Source organism: Hippoglossus stenolepis, chromosome 8, assembly GCF_022539355.2.
Source record: "Hippoglossus stenolepis isolate QCI-W04-F060 chromosome 8, HSTE1.2, whole genome shotgun sequence".
NCBI lineage: Eukaryota > Metazoa > Chordata > Actinopteri > Pleuronectiformes > Pleuronectidae > Hippoglossus > Hippoglossus stenolepis.
This window is the reverse complement of record NC_061490.1, coordinates 8650032-8675613: the sequence shown is the minus strand read 5'-3', so window position 1 is coordinate 8675613 and position 25582 is coordinate 8650032. Positions and strand designations below refer to the sequence as shown.

Below are 25582 nucleotides of genomic sequence, written 5' to 3'. Positions count from 1 at the left end.
TAGTACGGATTAGGTTGGCAGAGAGTACATTGTGCTGGTGTGTAGAGCCCTTTTAATAACAAAGGTCGTTTGTGTATGTTACACAGCATGAGAGACGCACCATTCCATGTCTCACATCTGTCAGTGTGGCTACTGATTTAGTGACGCCATCTGGTTTGCAGTGGAGTGGGACTGTCATGCCTGAAGTATGGCCGGTTTAGGTAGGGCACACCATGGAGGGCTGACAATAGTGCATGGTAAATAATGAGAAAAGGAGGATTTTCTGAGGGGTGTGAACATAAATCCAACTGACAAACAGCAGCTCCCGTCTGAGTGCACAGAGGACACATGGCTAGAGAAGCGCACAGTGGAACCGGTGAAGCCATCCAGTCAGTGGACAGGTGAATGGTGCAGACATCCTGGTTCATAGCATATTGGCACCTGTCATGGATTTCTATGGGCTGGTCAGACAAGTCTGCTGGGTTTATTTAATCCCTGAGATGTCTCTGTCAGAGCAACACAGCTACAACAAATAACAAGTCAATGTTAGATAGACTTTTTTTTTAAGGTTCTTTGAGTGAAAATGGTTCTTAATGAAATCATAAGTCTTATAAAGGACCCTTTAAATGGTTCTTCTGGGTCAAATGGAACCAAAGCCTTTCAGGAAGAACACTGTTGGAGGTTGAGGAGGGCTCACAAATTTATAAAACTGTTTACTAAGTTAACAACCCATTCCAAACAGGCATGTATATATATATATATACCTACATTGGTTTCTCTTGTGACTATATGGTCCACATGTAGCCTCTGCCTGCTCTTGTTATAACTTAACATGATTAAAAAATATATATTATTGAACATTTTTATATTTGTTGTTCAGTCACACGTATTTTTATTTTTCATAATGGGGATAACTTTCCTTAGGGGAACAGTGTGTAACTAGACTGGTAGCTGTTACTTTAAAAAATATAGTCAGCCAACCGAATTATGGGATTGAGTCAAATTCCCAGCCTGAATGACTGTGTCAGTTTGCTCCTTTGTGCTGATTTAAAATCAAAATTGTAACTTTTAAAGCCAACGTCCCTCAGTGTATGAAAGAAACTGATGGCATGTAGCCATAATTCCTTATGTTGTTTTACACATTGTCTTCTTAAATGGTGAAATCTGTGATAAAAGTCATTTTGATCATTTCAGCACAATAAGCTCAACGAAGTAAGTTCCCAATAGATTCTGTGGAAATGTCAATAAAGTAAATAGACACACAGTGGCAGTAAACTTCAAACGCACTTTCACACAGAGGTATGTGATGAAATCAAAATAAGGAGTAAAAATAGAAATAAGAATATCCCAGCATAATGAACAGCTAGATGTTAACAATACCTTCCACTACAGTGTCAGTATGTTACCTGCACAATGAGAGGACTCACTAGAAGCTCACTAACCACTACAATCACGTGCATGGCAAACAACAGGTTAGAAAAGTAATTGAGAGGCTAACATGGAGTGAAACAGTGTCACGTACAGAAACCTGGAGAGGTGTTCCTGTAGAATCGTTCAAACGGTTTCGCCAAACTCCCAGTGGTCGGCTTTAGGACCCTGCGTCACGACGCACCACAGGCCAATGGGCCATTAGCCGTTGCAGCGCTGTCCCAATGGGCAAAGCAAGCACTCCTATTTACTAAACCGCCTCGTAACGTGGAGCTGCAGCGGTGCCCTGCTTCGACAGCCGTGACCACAGTCTGAAGTGTGAGGAGGGGGAAACACGTTGGACCTTTCGCCGCATCTCCTGCCAGCGTCCGCCGCCGCTGTCCGCTTGGCACGCGTAAAAGACGAGTCGAGCCCAGCTAGATGGGGCTGGGGAAGACGCGTGAGAAACTGCACTCGCTCCGAACGCAAACTCCGAGCCTTTTGGTCAGCGAGCTACCTCAGAAGAAAGGTTCCTTCTCAGAGTGGAGCCGCTACTTTGAGCGGATTTCTCATTTCGCCGTAACGCGACATTATACCGTTCGCACCTTGCGTCACAACAACTAATCGCTACAGTTTAGCGGAGAAACCTGAGATGAAGAGTGGTGGGAGCTCCGGTGCGGTGGAGGTGTGCTCGCGGCTGTGCGCCCCGCTGACGGTAACACTCAGCTGTTTGAACTCCCCTGTTTTCATCCATAGATTTTAGATCTGCCACCGTCATCTAACGGCCCCTCCAGGCTCCGCACACCCGCTGTGTGGTCAGGAGTAGATCACCTTGATCCCTGGGTCTCTTTTCCTCTGGGGAAAGTTGAATGGATTTTCAGGGACACTTAACTGAAACTGGGGTATTGGAGCCAAAAAAGTTTTCAACCCGCTGTTTGTGGCCACTCGGCCAGTCCGCGTAAATGCTCTCCACTTTGATTTTTGCGCAAGAATTGCGTCTGCATGGCGATATTTAAATCGCCGCGGTAAACTCCCTCCAGGATCTGTTTTTATTTGTTTGAAATTGGAAGACACGTGGAGAAGATGAACCTGTGTATCGTCAGTCTTCTGCTCACTTTGGATCTAGCCACTGTGGCGCTCAGTTTGTCCACATGCAGCACGCTGGACATGGACCAGTTCAAGAAGAAGCGCATCGAGGCAATTCGAGGGCAGATCCTGAGCAAGCTGAAGCTCACCAGCCCCCCGGAGGACTTCCCCGAGCCCGAGGAGGTGTCCCGGGACATTGTCGCCATATACAACAGCACCCGGGACCTGCTGCAGGAGAAAGCCAACGACCGGGCGGCGACGTGCGAGCGGCAGCGCAGCGAGGAGGAGTATTACGCCAAGGAGGTGCACAAGATCGACATGTATCCCTTCTACCCGTCAGAGAGTAAGTGTGAGAGAAAAAAAAGTGTGTGCGGATCTGAATGTGCGTGTGCCTGTGCAAAATGTATGCACTGTATGTGTGCCCACACCTGCGGGTCCCATGTGCAGCCCACTGCTGGATCAGTACCTGAGAGTGAAGATCCAAATAGCTTGTGTGCGTGGTCACGTGTGCGTGTGTTTGTTTTGGAAAACCCGACCCATGCTCTTCTGGAGGGAATGTGGAAACAAGTTCTGAAACTCCGACTGCAGAGCCAGCAGACAGTCCCTCTGCTGTACCTTCACACACTCTCTCTCTCTCTCTCTCTAGCATCAATAGATCTGGTTTTGAAGGTAATCCCTAAAACTATTGAACATCTTGCTTATTCATGTTCAGTCCGAAAACACTTTTGGTTGGGTATTAAAATAGAAAATGTTACATCATTCAACACACATCAAATTTAAAGAAGAATTTGGTTAATTTATTTATTTATTTAGATTATTTTTATTAATTAAATTTGTACTTCTTCGCGATTAGCTTAGCCTTGCATTTCTAAATATGTTTGTACTGCTAACCTCTGCACCACTGTGCCCCCCCCAGGTGTAAATATAATCAGTTTAAAATCATGTCAACATACATTCCTAATAGCAGAGGATTAAATTAAGTCGAAGGTCTTGGTTTTGTTCACACAGGGTTTTGATTTAGATATCTCTGAGTTTTTGAGTTTTCTGTCTCAACCCCACTCACTGGATCAACTTTCTGCCAGAATTGTAATCCCTAAACAACTGACTATGAGGTTTGTGGATTATCCAGAATAACAGGGACAAGATTTGCTGTGAAGGCACATTTGTTCTTATTTCAACCCCCTCAGTTGATCAGGTTCCACAATAAAAACGCTTGCTCACCTGAAAAATCTCCAATATAATGTAAATGGACTGTATTTATACAGCGTTTTCCACTCAAAGTGCTGCTCACCACGAGTTATCTATTCACACAACACCTCTGTGTCATGCTTTTTCTATCACACACTGAGGACACTTTGACACTCAGACTGGAGAAGCTGGGGATCAAACCACCAACCTTCTGGTTACATTGCAGCTGCTCATGTAATGCCACATTATGCGGCTGCAGAGAGAACCCAGTGCACCATCATCCCAGCTGTCAATGAGCTGAACAAACTGTTGCTTTGTCCATGAGTAAATTTCACACGACGGGTCATCCACTAATCGGAGGGTTGGCGGTTAAATTCTCTTTAAACTGTCAACCTGCCCTTGGGCTAGACACTGAACCCTGGCAGTGTGAGAAGAATGCATCCATGAAGACAAAGTGCTAGATGTAGGAGCTCTTTGGCATTATTATCACTGAGAAGCATCTATCATGCCCCATTTGTTCCTGTTAACTGTGTCTAATTTGGATTCCCCACATTACTGTTGGTTTTATGAGTAGATTATGAGGTTTGGTTTTCCCAGAATGCATTTTCAGCGTGGAAGTGTGGTATCGGTGGAGTACTCTAATATTTATATCTATGAGTGTCAGCCTTAATAGATGATTAAACCAAAGTGTGAATATATGTCTGGATTGAATTCTCACTTTCTGTTTTATTTAGTTTTTCACTCTGTACATGGACTTCCTTCTATTGTTCAGTTTCCTGCCACTGCCCTCATCACTACTCAGTTACCCAGCATACATACACCTGCTCACACCTCTCTGTACTTCATGACGATCTTTCCACCATTCATTCCTCGTGTAGCCCTCCTGTGTATGAACATTGCCTGTTTCACTTTCTGAGACTGCCTGTGCCCTGTAAATTTTGCTGCCTTGTTCTTGTTTTTGGATTTTTTTGATATCCTTTGCCTTCCATGAACTCTGCCTGCATTCAAACCTAGACTGTTGATTTGAACTTTGCCTGATTCCTGCATGTGAGTCTCTGTTCTTGGTCCAGTCATCAAACTGGGGGACTTACAACACAGAGCTGATGAAGCCCTGTTTGAGTAATAATCTCTGCTGACAGCCTCTGTGTTGAAATGACCAGCTTCAGTGGTGCCGACCTTTCACCTCCCAATTTGATGAAGCAGATTTGAGCCGATCAAAGAACCATCAGAAGAAAGACATGGCTATAGAAACGAAGAAGTCATTGTAAATGCCATTTCAATCAGGAGAGATTTTCAAATTATCAAAATGTATTGCCATGCAGAATAAGAGATGAAAGTGATGTGAAATAATTTGTCCATTTGGCGCTTAGACCCCTCGTTGTGTCATCAAGGTCGAAACGGGGTGTGGCTGCATAGGAACCGACAGAATCTGGTGATATAGAGATCCAGCAGGACGAGTACAGAAACCAGTCTATTGTCGTAATGTTTGGAGAGGAGCGACATGAGTCAGTGTCTGGCCTCCCTGCTGCTGTGAATCTGTAGGCACCACTGGTTGAAAGAGGGGGCTGGTTGCTCCGGCAGACTGAGAACCAAACAGATGAAACTACCGTGTGTCTCTGTGTTTGTTGAACATGTGTTTTGATAAAGTTCATTATCGTCCTTTTACTTTCTGAACAAAAATGAATGAGCGTAGTTTTCCACTCGAGTGAACGTCACTTCACCTGCTTCACTGTGTCGTGTCGGCGTCTTGTGTTCGCTCTGTGTATGAGTGCGAGTCAAGTCGTGTGTCAGATTAAGTGCGATATAAAATAACTATTGGAATGTTATTGTGGTTTCCAGCATGGATGAATGAGGCTTTCAAATGAACTGTGATTACCTTTCAGTCGAAGGTTGATTGATAAGTCAGATTAAAAATTGCTGCAGGCTGTGTTTTGATGACTATGAGTATTAATATGAATACGGGGATGTTGATTCAACTTGTTGCAGCTGCAGGTTTCAGTTACACAGAGTAAATCAATGTGTTGAATAGTTATCAGATCATTGACTAGTAGGGAGTAGATCTGAGTGACCTAACATATGATAATCAATACTTAATGGTTCTAAAGTTTGGTTCTGTTATCATAGCTGTGTTGATTTTGATTCGGTCTGGATGTTTTACTGCTCTCCTGTTACTGCTCTCCTGGTCAATCGCACCCAGTTTCTATTATGGTATTTGGGGGGTGACTGCTCTAATAGAATCACAGAGAAGCGTGCATGACTGCAACTCTGCCTCCAGGGCTCAACTCTGGGCTCTTGCTGATGCAAAAATAAATTAGCACGTTGTTTTGTTTGCCTTGAGGTGTATTTAGCCTTAAATGATATCCTCGGTAAATACCATAAATATAAATAGATTGGGCCTGATACCTCAAGTGCAGTACGTCAGGAAAGTATTTACAGGGTATAAATAATATTGACTCAACAGGCAGAGAGGAAGGAGGTCCGAACTGATTCCCATTCATGTGAACTGGTAACACTGGCCAGGTCCTGGAGAAAGATGTTGACAGGAGAGAGATAAAGCAGTTAACCCTTTAGCGGATGGGCTCCTTCACTTGACATGCCAGCGTGAGTTGCTGTGAAAGTCACACACACACAGTATCAACCTTATTTGGTTGGGCACCAGGAAGTCCCAAGGGGCAGTGACGTGTGGCCAAACAGGCCTGGGCCTTTACAAACATGTTGGGCAGCAGGGTGAGGGTTTATATGGAAGGTTGGAGATACTGTCCCTGGTCTCAGAGCCATCTATTTAAACCGAGTTCACCATGAGGCATTGTGTGTATACCCCGTCTGCCATTTGCTCCATGGAAAATTCAAGTAGTAGAGGAGGGTCGAGAACACCACTCCACACAAACCACCCCGTCCCTCTACTCAGATCATTTCCTTTCCTACAGCTTTGTCAGTCTATTGGTATTTATCTTCAGGTGACCAGGATGCTATTCTGGGGTCTCATACTGAGATCACAATTTAAATGGCAGCCCGTGTCATGTCTACTCAGCTTTGTGGAAATAGCTTCATAATGTCCTCCATGTCTCCTAAGGAGGATGTCACAGTGTGACAGTGTGAAAGTGATGTAATCAGGGTGGTGATTGTAAATAAATCATGGGTGTTACTAGGCAGGGATTGTTCTTGCTTTATAATGACAAAAACAAAATAAAGATGTATTATTTTAAGGACACAATATGATGAAGTTGTGATGTAGTGGTATTAGGTGCAATGAAGGGCATTATACACCAAGGCTGCATATTCATATTTCCTGTTTGGCTTGAAAGTAGCAATTTGAGCAGCTCATGTTCAGTGACCTCAGATGCTACAAAGGTCACACTGAAGAAGACAGTTAATTTGCTCAGGATTCATCAGCTACTAAACTCAGTCACCACTTCCAAATTTCAAACCCCTCTGACCTCTGTCAGTCAAGTTTGGACGGCTACGACAAACATGTCAACTTTTACATGAACACTGGTTCCTGTGGTGGAAAAGCAGTTACCAGACTAAATTAAGTTTCAGGTTGTTGGGTTAGTGCTTGGTGGTGGGCATGCTAGATGCTTGGTGCGAGCAATACAATACCCACAATACAGTTTGGCAATGCATGACATCAGCCCATTCCAAGCATTTCACTCAGTCACTGATTAAAACTATTCTGTCACAGCCAATGTTTGTCCTTAATGATAAGTAGATAACTGATATACTCCACTGTTTGCTTTGGAAGTACTCTGGGAACACACGCACACGCACACACACACACACACACACACACACACACACACACACACACACACACACACACAAACACACACATTATAGCATGATTCCAGCGTCAGTCCATGTGACAGTGACACGGTGCCCACTGCTATAAATATCCTGTCAGAACACTAATAAACTTGGCAGACATTTCAAACTGCATTTGTCGGTCTGTCTGCCCAACACAGGTCCTCGATCAGTTTCGATCCAATTACAAACATAACATAACATAACATAACTGTCTAGTGTCTTCCACAATCATTTTGCAGGACATGTCGTTCAGGTCTTACTTTTTATGCAGACAATGTAACAGTGCCTGTTCCCATTCCAAAGTTCTGTTGAGAAAAATGGTGTTACCTGGTTCAGAGTGGCCCCTGCCTTTGTGAGCTTCTTTTAGGACTTGCCACTGGTGGAAATTATTATCTTATTTAGACGCCCTATGTTTATTTTCAATATCAACTTGTGTAGCTTCTTTTGGTTGTCGTAGCAAAAATGATCGGACTCCGTTCACTAAAAAGGTTTCGGTGTTGGCCGTCTCTGTGAGACTGGGCTCCTGCAGGTTCCACTGGTGTTTGTACTTGGAGTGAGAGAAAATGGAGGATGTGTGTTCATGTTTTGAAGTGAAGATGTAGATATGGGCATGTGACTTTTTATTAGTTTGCCTTGCTGAGACTTGTGTTTGTGTGTTGAGATGTATAGAGCCCAGTGTGCGTGTTGTTGAGCTTGAGTGTGATGGATGATGATAGTCTGAAATCTCTGGCTAATCTCCCCTGCATTTCTCTAAATAAACCCAGTCGTGTGGCGGCAGTTGGTTTGTGGAGGGAGGGTTGTAAAAACAGCCTACACACGAACATAAACACACACTGAGATTCAGGTATGATTTAGTGCTGGGCGTTGGTCCAGACCTGACTAAATCAAGATATCGTTTATTTTAAAATTTTCTATTACAATAGTTTTTTTAGTATTTCACTCAGCATAAGAATAGAGCTTTACACAAGCCACAACATAATACAAGTAACTGGTTTTACTGTTGTGGCTGAGCGCAGGCACTCATAGAGTCAAACTTAAGTTGGAATCAGTGCCCTGTATGAAATCATCACCAAACGAATCTGTATTTGTGGTTAAAACAGAGAGGATTTCAGTAAAATGTCTCAAAGCTTCTTGGATTACTTGCTGATGCCTTTATGATTATTATTATTATTAGAGTTGATTAAAATAAACACACTTGACACTGTAACATCCAATCATGGTATTATTTTTGTTGTCTGAGACTCCCATTGAGTCTCCTGCAGATGTGGAAATAAAATGAATTAACAGCAGCCAGAGTTCATACACTTGCATTAAAATTGAAACATATCACTCCTGTAATGAAATCTCTCTGTTGGCTGCCAGTGCAACACACAATCAACTTCAAAATCCTGTTTGGTGGTTTTCAAAGCACTTAATGGTTACACTTCACAGTAAATGTCTGTTTTTTAAATCCTTTCTCTCAATGTGAATAGAGTTTATTTGAATAAAATGTGCTATATAAATAAAATTGCCATTGCCATAATGTTTCAGGAGGGACCAAGTGGGAGGATAGGAGAGAGGTATATACTGGTTGTTGGGTATACCACCAGTAATTAATTGGTACAATATTTAAATCATACTCTAAAATTGTTTATGATAGTTAAGCCAGGTAGTAATAATTTGTGAGCACCTGCTAGTGCTGGAATTCAATATGGTGCAGTGGTTACACAGCATATAAAGGAGCTAGTTACCATCTGTCTTTCCTGCTGGTTAAACCTCACTTTGACGCTGTCATGTTGTGCTGATGAAGCTGGCTGTGAATAAATCACACACCGTACCTTTCGCCCTGGCATCTCGCAATTTCCACAGTTACTGCCAGGTTGTCGGAAGGGTTTAAGGTTGAGACTGGAGAGGTGGTGTAGGGTGAGACCAGTGGAGAAGACCAAGTCCAAGATGTGGCCACGGCTGTGGGTGCATGGGGAAGTAGAGATGTTGTGTAAAATTGGAGCAGTTGAAGGAATTTTGTTGTGGTTTTGAAATCTGTGATGTTCTGAATATTGAAATCCCCCAGGAGGACAACTGAGGGTGAGATGGGTCAGAAAGTCAGAACACAGAGAAATAGGAGGGATTTGGTCACCAGTCAACTTGAAGGAATGGGGCAACGGTGTACCTTCAGGTAGCAGTGCAGGGGGAAACACTGATGTCATTGATATTGATGCCAGAACATAGCTTTTTCCTGGACTCGTGTTGTATTTAAATAAAGTTTTAAACAACCTTCACCTTTATGCTGAACCTTTATCCACGCACTGTCCGACACAGTCACACTAATGGGGTTAACAGTCTTTTCAGCAGCGAGACATTATAGCTTTGCACTTGGATTTTCCCACTTGACTTGTGAAGTGAAGACAGACAACACATACAGAGAGAGAGAGATGTTCAAACCTTACCTAACACACACAGCCACCCAATCACTGCATAAGAAGGTCCACTACTTGCCAGACTGTCATTATATTTAGTAAGCATACTGACACCTTACTGACGTGTTCAGTAGGTATTTAGACCAGTTCAGTTTTCACATTGAATCCCATCCTATTTCCAAGCAGACTTTAAGTGAGTGTCCTCTTCAATCCAGGATCTGAACCTCTTTCGTAGCCATCTTTTCTTCAGCTAATGCCCTACTGAGGATATTCTCTCACCTTTATAGTAATTCACAGTCATAGTGTTACTGCCACATTTCTGCAAAAAGTCTGCATGGTAACTGACAGGCAGTCATCAGCTGTGATGACTGCAGTCTAGGCTTATTATTTTATATCAGCAACCTGATGGAGTGATCAGAGAGGGAGAGAAAGCAGCTGTAGGAGGAGATGAAAACTTTAAAACCTCAGGTATTTGCCTGAGTGACAGAACTCACCACAAGTTTGTTGTTGAGAGCCCGTTTTCTGTTCACTTACGCAAGACCTGGACGCTGCTGCCGCTTGAACTGCTCAGCCGCTGTGGCCAAGCTGCATTGCATAACAGAGGGGAGAGACAGAGAGTGATTGAGCGAGAGAGTTAAAAGAATAACAAGTTCTCCACCAGAACTTTCTTTATTGTTTACAGCAACGGCACATGTCCTGTGTAAGATGACAGTGTTAACAGGAGGGCAGAAGAGGGATTGGTGGTGGGAGGGGGTTGCACTGGCTGGGGCTGGGCTGGGGTGCGGCCAACATGCTGGATGGGACAATGTTTGTGGCTCCGTCTCAGGTTGTTTTAGTAGAGCCTGTTGGAGCTGTGGTCACAACTGTGTGTCATTCACTGAGTGATGAGGCAACGTTTTGCTGCCCAGTTGACACACTGCATCTGCACCCTCCATAGTGAGTGTGTGCATCCCTGCCATCAATTCTCAATGCTCTGTTGCCATATAATGGTGAGCCAGCAACAGTCACTGTGCAGGAGGAGGCCAAGTTCACCCCAGATGAGCACCAAACTCTCAGTGTGCTGTCAGAGTACAGTCGTGGTTTTTAGGAGCAAATGGAATGCAAAGATAGGGGGTCAGGGTGGATGATAGAGGTTTAGCACAATGAACTTCCATGCAGGATACCAGAGATTACCTCCTGTCACAGACTTGCAATGCCAATTTGCCTTTTCCCAACCAAAGATGTGTGCAACTATAGAGGTTGCAAAATCATTTGTCCTATATTTAGAGAAATTTGTTTTATATATTTACTTTGATGTACCTTGGGGCTGTAGAAACAAGTTAATTCATTATTTAAAGCTAATCTTAAACAATGTGATGGGATCCTGTAGAAAATCAAGCTTTAGTGTAAATAATAAAAGCTCACATCCTGTAAACATATTTTAGAAGAAATAAGGTTTCACCATGAAGAAAATGTTATGTAAAGATAAATAGTTGAAAAATGGTGATGCAGTAATAAGCACTGTAACCTTAGGTGTGTGTTTGAATCCCTGAGTTTGCATGTTCTCAATAGCTGCTTTCAAACCATGCACTGAACTCTGGAGATCCTCTGGAGTTTCTCTCATGTGTATGCAAATGTCTGAGTGAGAGCCTCCATAGAGTTTCTATGGACCTTTTGCGCCTGGCCCCTTAGTATAAAGTTTGCAGAAAGTCCTGAGGAGCCAATGTGAGAACACAGCAGGAGATCAGATCATCCGCAGGAGCAGGAGCAGGTGGTCTTGTTGATGATGCTTCTAACATGTGACAGACGCAAAAATAAAACCAAAAGAATACAAATATCTCTGGATGAAAAAGCAGACGTTGCTTCCTGTCTCTGCCTGTTGCACCCCCCCACACCTGATCGCTCCAGAGGATTTTGTTTCTGTTTTGAACAGATCTGAGCAGAGAGTGTCCCTCTGCGTTGTTCATGAGTGAAAGGAAACCTATAGAGAAAGTCCGGACCCAATCCTGCGGGGTTCCCCTGGAGGTCATGTCTGAAAACGGCTCATGTGTCTGCGTGGGTTTCTCCCTCAGTCCAGAGGGAAGGGGGTTAGGTTGATTTGGAACACTAAGTTGTACGTGTGGGTGTGAAGGGTTGTATGTTGCAATGTGCTGCGGCGACCTGTCTAAGATGTACCCTGCCTCACACGCAATGTCAGCTGGGATTATTAGTTGTATTTTTGGATTTGCACAGCCAGTGACCAAAGTTCCAACCCCCTGCCTCTATCAGTGCCTGACCCGTGTGCACATGCTGTATGGGATCAGGTCCCTGCATATGTGTGCTTCTGTGTGGCTGTTTTGATTTGTGTTTTTTGTCGTGCCTGTGTCTGTTTATCTGTTGCTGGGCACTGGGCCTATGGAGACTGACAGGTCACTGTGGATAGGCCTTCAAAGTAATGGGTATTTTTAGTTCCCAGGGCTTATGTGCACAGTTGTTTTTTGTTTTCAATTTGCTTTTGGCAGGTGAGCGGCTGGGCGGAGGCGTCTGCAGGGAACCAGACAGGCGAGAGCTCACATTCCCTCACTGTAGATCCTTTTCTTTTCCTCGCTTGCTCTCGCCCCAGTCTGTTATCTTACTCTGACTTTTCTTTAAATCTCTCATTTGTGATGCTTCTCTCCCCCTGTCCTCTTGCTGTTTTCATTTTTCTAAATTCCCTCCTCTGACAGTAGCTGATCGCTCCTATCTATGCACTCTGTCCTTGTTTCATTCCTCCTCCTCTGCTTTGTCACAATCACCCAACTCCTCAGTTGTTGGCTTGTCCCTCCTCTGATCACTGTCAATAGGTCCTCACCACAGCTGACCAGCAGCATGGCGTGAGCCTTGATGTAGCGGAGACTCTCCGACCCAGTTGTCTGGTTGTGACAGGTCTTTACACCTCCTATTTACTATATGTGTCAGGTGTATCATTTGAATTAACTCATGTTAGAGTCTGGGTTTGTTTCTCAGCTGTTTTCATTGTACATGTTCCGATTTGGCAACGGGCACTGAAATTAAGTTTCCATGGTTATCCTGATGATATCCAGATTTATGTGGAGATCCACTGGTGTTCTAAATCTGGATCACTGTTTAACTACAGCTTGGCTCTGTGGGAACTTCCTCCACCAAATAAAGATCAAGCTGAAATACTCATCACTGAGCCGGGACATTAAAATAGGGATGCTGTCCCATTTGTGATTTGGATAACAGAGACAGGTGAAGTGGAATCAAAAGCATATTTGCATCTATTAAAATGTATTTTGCTTTATAGATATGAAATATGTGAATTTAAAAGTGCAGTTGTTGGAACACATAATACAGGTTCTGTCAAACTACAACTACAACTACTGCTACTTAACTCCTTGTGCATCCGCATATCCAGGCCTGAGGTGACTCTTCTACATGTGCACACAGAGAGCAATCCCATTAATCCAAAGATAAAAGCTTTTTATGGAAACCTGTGTTTTCCTCTTACATGTTGGAAAAACTAATTATTTGAACTGACACCAAGTTAGTTGTTTGAACTAGTTCTGTTTCAGATTTTACATCGATATTCTTTCTGTTGTTCGAAACATTTCTCTTTCTATACCTTTCTTTCCTGAGCATGAGATGTCAACAATATCAAAAGTAGGTCAAATAGTTTTCCCTCATGTCAGTCCCAATATTTGGACCCTGAAGACCAATACAGTCCCTGTTTCCATCCTCAAATGGTAAGTGATTCCGAGGTAGTAAACAGTTGCTTCCAGTCATAAATCTGATGGAACTTGCACAAAATAAAATAGCCCCTGCATTGTAATGTTTAATTAAATCTCCATGCATTGTGTTAAATGTCTCCATGGGAACTGAAAAGTTTAAAATATGATACCGGACACCCATTAATATGACTGTGTGTGTGTGTGTGTGTGTGTGTGTGTGTGTGTGTGTGTGTGTGTGTGTGTGTGTGTGTGTGTGTGTGTGTGTGTGTGTGTGTGTGTGTGTGTGTGTGTGTGTGTGTGTGTGTGTGTGTGTGTGTGTGTTTGCGTGTGTGTGTGTGTGTGTGTTTGCGCGTGTGTGTGTGTGTTTGCGGGTGTGTGTGAGAGTGAAAGATAATGATGATGTCTGTGCCAGAACTCACTACCAGTGCTCAGGAGACACATGTGCACATGTGGATTTCTTCATGCCAACACATCTGCAAAAGCAGTCACAGCTGAATTCCTAACAGCTCAGGATCACAGCGTAATTATTTCACAGCAAATGTTTTCATTTATGTATTCCCACACTCTGAATCTGTTATTGTTTAGCTTACGGGGAGAGCTGAATAATGTGGATGCCACCTGTTCAGGTCATGAAAGAGAACTGAGGTTTGGAAAATAAAATGGAGACGATAAAAAAAACCTTTCATGGCCAAGAATTAGTAATAAGAGCTGAGGTGTTGAAGCTGCTTAAATCCCTGTGAGTTGCCTTCAAATGAAACAGTTTTAGCTCAGATTATTTCTTCCTGTCATCAGGGTCAGATGTTTACCCACTGCGCGTGTCCTGCTCAGGCCAGGCCAAGACTATAGTGACCTTCAACTCCCTGATAGGGATATCATGGTGTGGAAATTTACCCACCGGGTAATAAAACACTAGTGTCACAGATTACCAGGAAAGACGTGTGTTGGCTCAGTGTCTATAGAGCTCTTACTGAATGAGATTTTTAACTTTTTAAGTATGTATGGTCATTTGTCTCGTGGCCCCGTGATAGGCTGGCGACCTGTTCAGGGTGGACCCCGCCTCTCGCCCAATGTTAACTGGGATTGGCACTGTGACCCACAAAAGGATAAGCGGAACCTATAATGGATTACTAACCGAACACTATTATTTTAGTTGAAATACTTGAAATAGAGTTGGGCTTTATGGTATATTAACAGTACATTTATTGCACCCGCAGCAACCCACTATTCAACTAGAACAATAGGAGGGAGGGAGGCGAAGAGGCACATGAGAGAAAGGCCTTGAAATACCAATCGTGGTTCAGGAGTGCATGGACAAGGGGGGCATGGAGTAGGAGGCAGAACGGCCCTCCTGCTGGATATGGAGTAGGCGGACAGAAGGAAGCTGGAAACCAGGAGCAGATGGGCAGTGATTTGGCCACCACTGCCGGCACACCAACTGGAGAGTGTTAAGGGTTGAAACACTAAATAATAGTTGGGTACCACCTGATGACATCTGCTCCTGAGCGAAAGCTACAGGTACCTCTTAAGGTATCTGGAGACTACACCCCAGCAGGTGTATGACACAAGTTACTTGGGGGTATGTAATGTTAAAAAAAAACATATATATCATCATTAGATTATAATTCTGTTTTGTTCACAGCACAAAGAAGGAGAGAGGTGGATAGACAGGGAAAACAGAAGGGGGAGCAGGATGGAATCAGCAGAGACAGAGCAAGAAGCACCTCATGAGAAAGTGGAGAGGATCACATTCACTGCAAATTTATTACAGTGGACTCACTACTATGTTTTTAGAATAGTAAATAAAGTAGTAATAAAGTATTTTTTATTATTCAACTTTAACCCTCCTGTTATCCTCAAAACATAATTTATCCTTGGAGTCATTATGACCCCAGCAATTTAAACCTCCAGTAAATTATTAAAATCAAAATTGTTACCCATGGTTATTTTCCAAGTACAATATAACTACTTAAATATTGCTTTATTAAAAACATAACACCCCTTACTTTGCCTTTTGACTTGTGCACTCACATGTAGATGACTGGCGATTAGTGGTGTTGGGCCTAAATTAAGTTGACCTCCTCGAATTTTCTCAAATCCCAAAATACATGACCACTTTGAAATACTACTTTGATTTTACCACTTTGTATACACTATAGTACACCTGTATTAAGGTGTTATACATCAGCAGTGAATAAAGCTAAAGCTGCTGTTTGGATTAATCTTACTTTAGCTGAGTACTGGCAAAACTCAGGGGCCGTTGCTCTCATTCCATGATATAATACAAAATGATGAAGACTAGATTAAAGCAGACTGTAATTCTTATTACTCAAAATGAACCCAGAGATCATTAGAGATTATTTCACTCCACTCTAATCAAAGGTTTCTTTCTCCCAATACCATCTTTCCAATGAGCTGTGCAGCCTTATGTTATTTTCACATTGTAGAACAGATTTTCACAGTGATGCCAGAGGTCCGGCACTCATAGTGGTAATAGCGAGAGGCGTGAGAAGAAAGTGGTTTCTGCTGACAGAGCCACCAGTCAAAGGGGAGACGAGAGCAGCCAGCGCTCTCAACCCTCTCCACTCAGGAAGGAAGTGTGTGTTTGACGGAGCCTCTCACAGGCTTCCCATGAGCTCCAAGGTCCTTCAGTCAGGAAAACAGTCAGAGCTTCATTATTTGAAATAGATAGGTGATTGACAGATTTTGAATATTTTGCTTCTTGTTCAATATTCAAACTGTACTTTCTGTCTAATATCGTACCATGTCAACATCATGTGAAGGATTCCTGAATATATAAAGAGCATTAGAGCTTTGAACTTCCGAACATTGAGCTTTAGAAATTTTGTTCAGTAGAAAAAGAAATTACAAGTGTCCCAACACTGCGTAACTTTTAGTATAGTTTAGTTTACCTTACAAATATTTTCATTTTCATTTTTTCACAATATTTCACAAAATTAGACAGGCACAAAATGTCCTGGGTGCTGATCTCTGTAAGGGCAACAACATTCATAGAACACTATATTGTTATTATTATTATTATTATTATTATTATTATGATGATGATGATGCTGTAACACTTGTTAGCTTCAGTCTGAAGAATGTGTTGCTTGCTTAACAGACTTCGGAAGTAGCTCACAGGCAAGGTGTGGTAAGAAAAAATAACACCAGTTAAGTAAATTATTAAACTTATATATGTGTCACACACAGTAACAAAGCAAATCCAACATTTTACATTCATGAATCCAGGTAAGATGAATGCAAAGTGCTCTAACTTCACTCTGCACAACGTCCAGCATGCAAACAATAAAAAATGAAAATTAAATTAGTTTCTAGAAACAGCTTCTGATTATGTTCTGGCCCCCCATTTAATGGCTAAGAAAAATATTGGCCTGCAGCCAAACATACTTGCCGACTTCTGTTGTAGTGTTTATTATATCACTGTGACAAGTTCTCCAGTCAAGCCACAGACAGGACTTGTTGTTCATTTTCTGAAGGCAGTAATATAATTTGAATGACCAATGGTAGTGTTTATTCTTCGAAAGAGCCAGAAATATGTGCAACCTTCACTGTTTTTCATTCACCTGTCTGACACGACACATATGCTTCCAGTTGAACGTATGCATCTGATTAAACCTGCCACATAATACTACATTCTAAGGCTGCATTAAAATGAAATTCCTACTCAGTTTTATTTGAGCAAACACTTTGGCGACTGTCAGAAGAGAACTCAGTTTTAAGGGGGAGAAAGCTCTAGCAGAATCAGACTCAAGTTATAATAATAATAATAATATCGTTGAGTAGTATCAGATCGGGATCCTTTAGCTCTGGAGTCAGAGATACATTCAAAATGAGAGAGAGAAATATATTTGATCTATACAAAATGATATTACTCTTTTCAGATATTCATCTCTTTTATTTTTAAATAATACATGAACATGTGCAGCCGGTGAGGGGTGGGGGGTCACAGGTACATCTTGCCTTGTTTCAAGGGGCCAGAAGCCATAAAATGCTGGTAACTATAGGCCTAAAGCAGAAAGATGAAATCTCAGAGCTCATATTGGAGTATGGATGGTTGGATGTATTGATGTCCATGTTCTCACTATACAGTATAACCTCAAATCAATCGCTCATGAACTCTCTGTACGTCTTTTGTGAGCACATGCTTTAATGTTTTGCCAGTGGTATGTGAGGTAATGGGAGTGATGAGTAACCAAGTGACTGATTAAAGGATTCGGGCCCGGTGTCGGCCCTGTGTGACAGCTCTCATGTGACATCAGCTTCTCTCAGAGGAGAGTGACTGCATGAAAGAACGGCATCCATATCACTGTGGGTGAGTCTGTTTGCCTGTGTGGAGGATGTGACATCACTCATCTCACTGCTGTCTTTCACATAAATGTGACAGAGCGATGCGCGCACACACACACACACACACACACACACACACACGCAGAGGGCGAGAGAGTGAGAGAGAACTACAGCGGCGCCAGTTGTGGTGGATCATTTTCATGTCAGGTTTGGATAAATCAGTGGTAATGTGGGCTGATTCTGCTGCCTGCAGGCTCTGGTCGTGGTGATTTGCTTACATCCCACACCCTTAACCAACCCTTCCAATTTCCCACTCTGGATAAAGGAAGTGCACAAAGAAAATACCAACAATTTTATTTAGCAATTTATGTCAAACCTCCACCATGAGACAATCAATATTAGTCTTCTGTCTGTGTGTTCAGCCCAGAGCTGGAGTCAGGATGTGGTTAGCCTGGCTTAGTGACAGGGAGCAGAGAGAAACAGCAAGTATGTCACAAAAACAAAGGTTAAAGAGAATGGCTTTTTTGTTTTTAGGGGAGCTATATTCGCTGTATTTCTTCATAAAGAGGTTATTCATGCACCCGGTCTGTGCAGTGTGTCTGGCTACAGTGGAAGTACAGAGGTGCTTGCTGATTATATCTGCTTTTACCCTGTCCCTCACTGAAAATGTATGCTGGCAAATAAAATAAAAAGAGCACTTGCCATTGGCGGGTTGCTACTTCACTGCACACTTTCCTCATTGTATAATTGTAAAAGTGAAAATAGTCCAAGCTCTCCTTATTATACTGTAACAAACTGCAAATCTGATTATAAACGAGTCAAGTTGGTCATCCATCACCGTGACAATAAATGGATTTATAATCTAAAATCATGAATAGATTATTGCTTCTATTTCAATCAGTAAGAGAGAAATAACAGTAAAACTGGATGCTTTTACAAACTTTCTTGGAGGATGGATTATTCGGGCATACATTTCGACCGTGATGAACTCTAATTCAGACAATACCAGATACAACAGGAGACTGCGAGAGGGGATTCACAGATAGTGAAAACAGACAGGAGATCAAGGTTGGGTGTGGACACATTGTGTCGACTTGTACATCCCTAGACATTCCAGAGCATGTCCCCGACCCTGCAATCGAACTGTGGCACTCTGACTTCCTCAGAATCTGGAGTCCTCATTTCATGGAGTGCCGGTCTGAGAGAGAACTTGTTTTTGAGGATGAAATTTAAGTCGTAGTGGGTAGATTAAAATTTGCATTTACATTACAGTTCTATAGCCGGTTAAAAATATATTAAACACCATCAGACTGACATCCATCTGAACACCCCCATGCTTAGAAAACAGGCACATTTCCTAAATTGCCATTCTTCGAGCCTTAGAATTAGATTGTAGATTTGCTGTTCAGGTGTTGCTAGAGGAAATGGTGTGGGGATATATATCAACAGGGCGTATCCCCTGTAAGATATGAGCACACTCATCATTTTGAGAACAAAGACCATGGAGTTTACATTTCAAGGCAATTTCCTAGACAGATATTTATAATGATCAGTATTGAGAGACTATTGATACGGATTCATAGATTGCAGGTCTTTTGGGGCCTATGGTTTACGAATGGCTTATTCTTCACACCTCTGTATGCCTGCTCTGTATGTAAAACAAACATAGTCTTTGTCAGTTCATCTATAACATCTGAAACTCCCTTTACGGTCAAACAGCTGTGTCTCCTGTAGCTTTTCAAAATAGGCAATCACTGCCAATTACGCCTGGTTCACACAGTGATGGTCCAAACGTGTGGAGGTGTGCAGGCAGGCAGGGTTTGAAGTTATCTCTCAAGCGACATTTTGAGCTATTTCTGATGCTTTTCATGTGAGAAATCAAGTTCAGCTGAAAGGCTTCGGAGGAGAGACTGTCTCAAAGTGTGCTTTGTTATCCCCACCTGTATGATTCATTATGTTGAGGCTGTATAGACTTAGTTCTTGGAAACTGCTCTGAGTGGACAGGTTTCAAAAGGTTCCTGTTACTCATGGCTGGACAACACATTTCTTTGAAGCACATTAACGTTCTGCTGATAGCTATCAGGCAGTCCAGTCTCAATATTGTAGAGGCTCCGCCATGATCAACGAACGATACATCTCATACTTGATCACACGGTTATTTCAATTGGATGAGTGAACTGAACTGGGCTGATAACCCACCAGAACCATTCTTTTTCTGTTTGAGTGGAGAATTTGTGAATCCTGCCAGGCTTCCACAGGTGATGCATTCAATGACATTAAGAAGGAATTTCTGTAAAGCAAGAAATGAATTGGGTATCAAAATATTGGTATCACTCTAGACGAAGGCAGATCCGATCAGTGCAGCCAAGGCACTGAGCTCTCTTTGTGAATGTCCATCAGGACTGTGTGTGTTTGCCTGCCATCCACAGCATGTGTCAGCGTAACTGTGGCCCTCCCCTGAACCTCTGCTCAATGCGTCCAGTGTTGTGCTGAAGCACAGCGGGCTCATTCATGAGGCTCTGCAGCGGTGTGTGTAAACAGTCTCGCTCTTCCGGGAGCTGTAAGTGTGACTTTCTCTGCTGAGGCACAGGAAGGAAATGAGAAAGAGCATCGTTAGTCTTGGCTCATCTGCCTCACGCTGCATGCTGTTTAATGTTGGCCACTGATCAGTAGCACAGGGATTCACCACACACGTGTTGATGTGTGATTATTAAATCAAGTTATTCACGCTGAGTAGAACGTTTTTGATCAGGTTTGTGCTGTTTGCAACAGGTTCTTGTTGACCTGCGTATTCATCCCACAGTAGATTTAGTCACTGAAGGGTTTGATGACTATTATATCATTCATTCCTTCTCTTGTGTGATGGGATCAAACATAAATTTGATCCCTTCACAACTTAACTCATTACTATCTAGCTCAGTTCCAGCATTTCAGTTTGCTGAGTACACCGGTACTGATCGGTGAAGCTAACATCTTGGCGTAGAACGCAAGTAGGGAAGTCAGACAGGTTGGCTTTAGTTAACTGTTAGCAGTACCGGGGCTGAAAATGTGTTGAGGCAAGATAAGAAGTGGCAGAGACAGTCTGATCCATACTTGCAGTAAAAAGCACAAATTACACAAAAACGCTAGCAAGTTTTGCAACGAGAAGCGATGACATAACACGCCAGCGTCCTCTCCCATCTGGGTGAGTGTCAGTCCTGCTCAGGCTTGGACGTTGTCCAGTAAAAAGCAGTAAGTTGCTCAAGAGAACCTGTTTTCAAAAAGACTTGCAGGAGCTTGGGCACTGGCCATTCACTGATGCTGGGAGTATAAGCACTTTTACTTGCGAGAGCTGCAGCGCATGAATGATACTGCGAATCAATCTGTTGAACTGCTAAGGATCTGACAAGGATCTTCATTAAGGACAAGGTTGACATGGCGACCAAATAGGTAAATTTAAACGCATACCCACTCTCATGTGGTAAAGCTTACAAAGTGGCTTGCAGTGGAAGCAGGAAAATTAGGCAGCTAAAGCAGCTTAAATAACATAGGAGGGAACCAGCGGAGCCATCAGTTGGTTTGTGCTGGCATGGAGATCTGCTGCTGTCAGTTTTTATGCTGGATTGTGGCTGAGCTTGACTTCTTAACCTGCCTGAAATAACGCTATGCTTAATTTCCACATTTTGTGTTTGTCCTGTTTTGTTTAGAGTTTTGGAAAAATGGGCCAAAGTTTCAGAAACAACATCGGATCACATTAGGTGAACTAAATACTTTAAATTGTGTTTATGTGAGACTGTGGTCCAGTGTGAGCCCTTATTAGACAGGTGCTAGTCGCCGAATGTATGTTTGGATAGGTAAGTTGATGCAAATCACTGTTTTAAAAATATACATACACAACGATATAAAGTGTGGCTATTGATAAGATGATAGAAACGGAGGCACCACGGCAGCAGAGGTTTTTCACAGGTGGCTGTGAGAATCCTGACTGTTGGCTGAGCAAACAGCCAGTGGCTGAATCAGACAGTAAATTCCTCTGGAGACTTCATTTTTCTACTGCCTGCTCTCTGTTGTGTGTTTCCACCTTCTACTCACTTACACACATACTCCAAATCCGCCCAGGATGTACGTTTTTCTCATCAAGAATTCTCACTGGATTGGTCAGAGCACATGAAAACAAGTGGATGACATAGAGAACAGACAGGTGATGAAAAGAGAAACTGTCACCAGATATCAGCTCAGGATGTCTACTCTGTAATACTCTGTAATTGTGTTGCTACGGTTACTCTCCGTTCATCCATTTTACAGTGGAAACACTTATTGGTTAAAGAAGCATGAAATTGTTCCTTTATGCATAAAGTCATAAAATGTATTGACCTTAACCAACTTGCTGGTTCCACCTTAGCAATCCAGTCAATCTCAGAATGCCCACCTAGTGAATGCTCCAGATTCATTTGCATTTCTTTGGCTGTCTCCACCAATCCATTCACAATCAATTTGACTATTGATTATTTTCCATTGTGTTGTGCAGGTGGTCTCTCCATCCAGAGACAGGAGTGACTGTTCCAGCTCTCCTTGCGATCTCACTGTTCCATCCGTGTAGCCTACATTTGTAAATGGATAAATAGGGCGGCTGTGGCTGAGGGGGTAGAGCGGTCGTCCTCTAACCAGAAGGTCGGCTGTTCGGTCCCTATATTCTATGAGGTTCAGTATCTTGCAGATGGGGAAGGCCGTAGAAAAACATTATAGGAAAAAAGTGTGAAGTATGAATGTGTGTGTGAATGGGTGAATAGCTAAAAAAACTGTACTCTTAAGTGCTTTGAGTGGTCATCAAAACTAGAAAAGCTCTATATACAGTAAATACAGACCATTTAAGCAACTACATTTGTTTGTTGGTGCAGCGATATTGCTGCTATCAGAGTAAGGGTCTTTTAACATCCATTGTCTTGTAGTAATCACCACTATCTTGCTCAAATTTGGACAACTCAGTCCGATATAGTCAAATACAGCTGAAATATACTGTCAATAGGTTTTTTACTGGTCATTTGTCAGATCTGCAGGAACTACAGAGAAAGACGCACTCTCACAGCCATCTTCCTGTATAGTAGATACTGGTTCCAGTCCTGCAGTCCACTCTCAGTAATGAGGAGTGATTAGAGTTAAGTTAGTAAACTTTCTTTGACAATGTGGGTGACGATTTAATAGATTTCTAAAATGTTGTATATTAATCTTTGTGTGTGTCTGTATGTGTGTGTGTGTTTTGTCTGCTTTCCATAGATTTACGCATTTACTGTTGTTAATCAGAAACATTATTACCAGCAACAAATGTCCATGTACAATTTTCTTTAATCAAGATTCCTTATTTAACTATGTTGAAAAATAGTTTAGTGAACCTCTCTCTTTTCTCTGTGTGTGTGTGTGTGTGTGTGTGTGTGTGTGTGTGTGTGTGTGTGTGTGTGTGTGTGTGTGTGTGTGTGTGTGTGTGTGTGTGTGTGTCAGCTGTTCCCAGTCCATGTCTGTTGCTGTGGTTGTCTACTTTGTGTAAATAAACTCACTGTGTATTGTTAATCCCAGGCGTCTGCCTTACATTACAGCCATCTATTTCAGACCCCCTGGCCTCCTAACTCACAGTGCTTGGGGAGACTGTCAAGCGCTCATGCACTGCACACATGGTTTCCAGTGTTGCACTGTACATGTGTGTGTTCTGCAGCATCTGTCAGAAATGGCAACACATATGGCTGTCAGTGCTGCTGGTGTCACCACGGTCCTGTGTAAGCATCTGTCAAACGTTTCCCAACCCATGTTTCGAAGTACTCTGTGAGGGGGATTGTGCTGCTGCTACTGTGCAAGGCTGCTGTGGTACTGAGGGAGTATGTTATTTGGTTATGGGGGTCAGGGTTCTTCTGATTTGGTTTTCGTGACTCTGTGCTATCAAAAGCCATTGGCCAGAGGCATTAGGTTTTGAGATTGTCCGTCTGTGCCATTCTTGTGAACACAATTACTCAAGATCTCCTTGAGGAAATCTCTTCAAATTTGGTATAAATGTGCGCTGGGACTCCTGTATTTTAGCGTATTAGAATTTGGTGGTCAAAGGTATAGAGAATTTTGTTAATTCCCACCTCAACTAACTTGCTAATTTAACTATATTTAGCCATTTTTCAATAAATTGAATTAACATTCAGCTTAAAGGGTATGATTGAACCCATGTTGTATTTGAGCACACTAACATACTGTTTAGTTAATATGCAGCTGGAAAAGAGCTTTAAAATGATATGGGACCGATTTGAAATCCCTATTAGCTATAGTCAGTCCAAACTGATTTGACACAGAATGATCCCATATTTAATCAAACCCCACAGACTAACCTCATCAAATAAATGCTTCGGTATCAAAGTATCTTAAACCCTTTACACCTCCATGCATACACACCTACACTCAGTCACCCATTCTCTCTCCTTTTTTGTAGATGTCATCTCTGCGACTCACTTCAACCCTTACTTCAGACGGCTGACATTTGATGTTTCCTCTATGGAGAAGAATGCATCCAACCTGGTGAAGGCTGAGCTCAGGATCTTCCGTCTTCAAAACCCTGTGGCCCGAGTGTCTGAGCAGCGCATCGAGCTCTACCAGGTACAGACACCTGTTCGATCCCATGTCCTGAATCATACAAATAAAAAAGTTTAAAAAAAACATTTCACAGTCTGCATTTAGGGGGCAGAGGTCGCTGAGTGTTGAAATATATCTTTCTCTTGTATCCTTTACTTTACTGTTATAAGAATGTCATAAAAAACATCCATATGCTTGTAGTGCACAGAGTTTCGATTTCTTTCGCTGTCTCTCAGACTTCCTTTACTCCATTGTCATACAATGGATCATTTCAGTAATCCAAAACAATACAGGAGGAGAATTGGATTTAAGTGAACAGTAAAGAGGAGCAATGCTATCTTAAGTGAATTGTACTTTAAAGAAAAGGGTCTCAAAACAAGAGAGATCATCTAAACGTATAACTGAACACACTTAAAGGTCTTTTTGAAAATAACACCTAGCCCACAACCAAGACCACATGGTCTGGGGGAGATGATAAGATCATAATCAAACAAGCTGTGCCCATCTGCTTTGAACCAGGTGTCAGTAAAGAACATAAAGACAAGGTTTTCAGATGAAACAAAATCACTTGTGTATGACAAAGAGCTTTGAGAACACTTTCTTCTTCCTTATTCTGGTAAAGAAAGGAATGGCAGACATTGGGGCTGCTTCTTGGTGTGCGGGGAGTGCCACATCAGCAGTGGTGGGTCCATACCCAGAAATCAGAGGGAGGCATGAGACAGGGTGGGGGGTGGCGTGGGTAGGACCTAGATGTGAACATGCCCTGGAATGCTGACTGCCGGGAGGTGTTCCTTGCTTTTCACGAACTTTTGGTGCCACATTGTAACAGCTTGTCGATGCCTTTTTGTCTGCATCCTGAGCTAGTGTGAGATATCCCTGACAGGCAAGGAGGAAAGAGAGGGCTGGAAAGGATCAGTGGTATTGTCTTAGTTGAACTGGGCAGGGGATTTGGTTTGAGGCATCTGGGGGTCGGCTTTCTGATTCTTCCCTCATCCCAGAAAATGTCTTTCCATAGCTCAGAGTTGTTGAGGAGGTCTTAAGTCTTACACCCTCGTTTAGCCAATGGCATATATCCAGATCCATGGTGCTGTTATTTTCAAGCAGGTTTGTGTCACTCAGGGGCTCATTACATCTAAGTGATGCTTT

The 25582-nt window shown here is 42.6% G+C and overlaps 1 protein-coding gene across 1 annotated transcript in view; it reads left to right on the top strand.

The window, feature by feature from the left end:
• The first annotated feature begins 1626 nt into the window (after positions 1 to 1626).
• tgfb2 (transforming growth factor, beta 2) overlaps positions 1627 to 25582 on the top strand; it is a 32820-nt gene continuing 8864 nt past the window's right edge. Inside the window, exons 1-2 of the mRNA XM_035163161.2 lie at positions 1627 to 2815; positions 24297 to 24460. Coding sequence (XP_035019052.1) covers positions 2470 to 2815; positions 24297 to 24460 — 510 coding nt within the window. The 5' untranslated portion in view covers positions 1627 to 2469. The remainder of the gene's footprint in view (positions 2816 to 24296; positions 24461 to 25582) is intronic.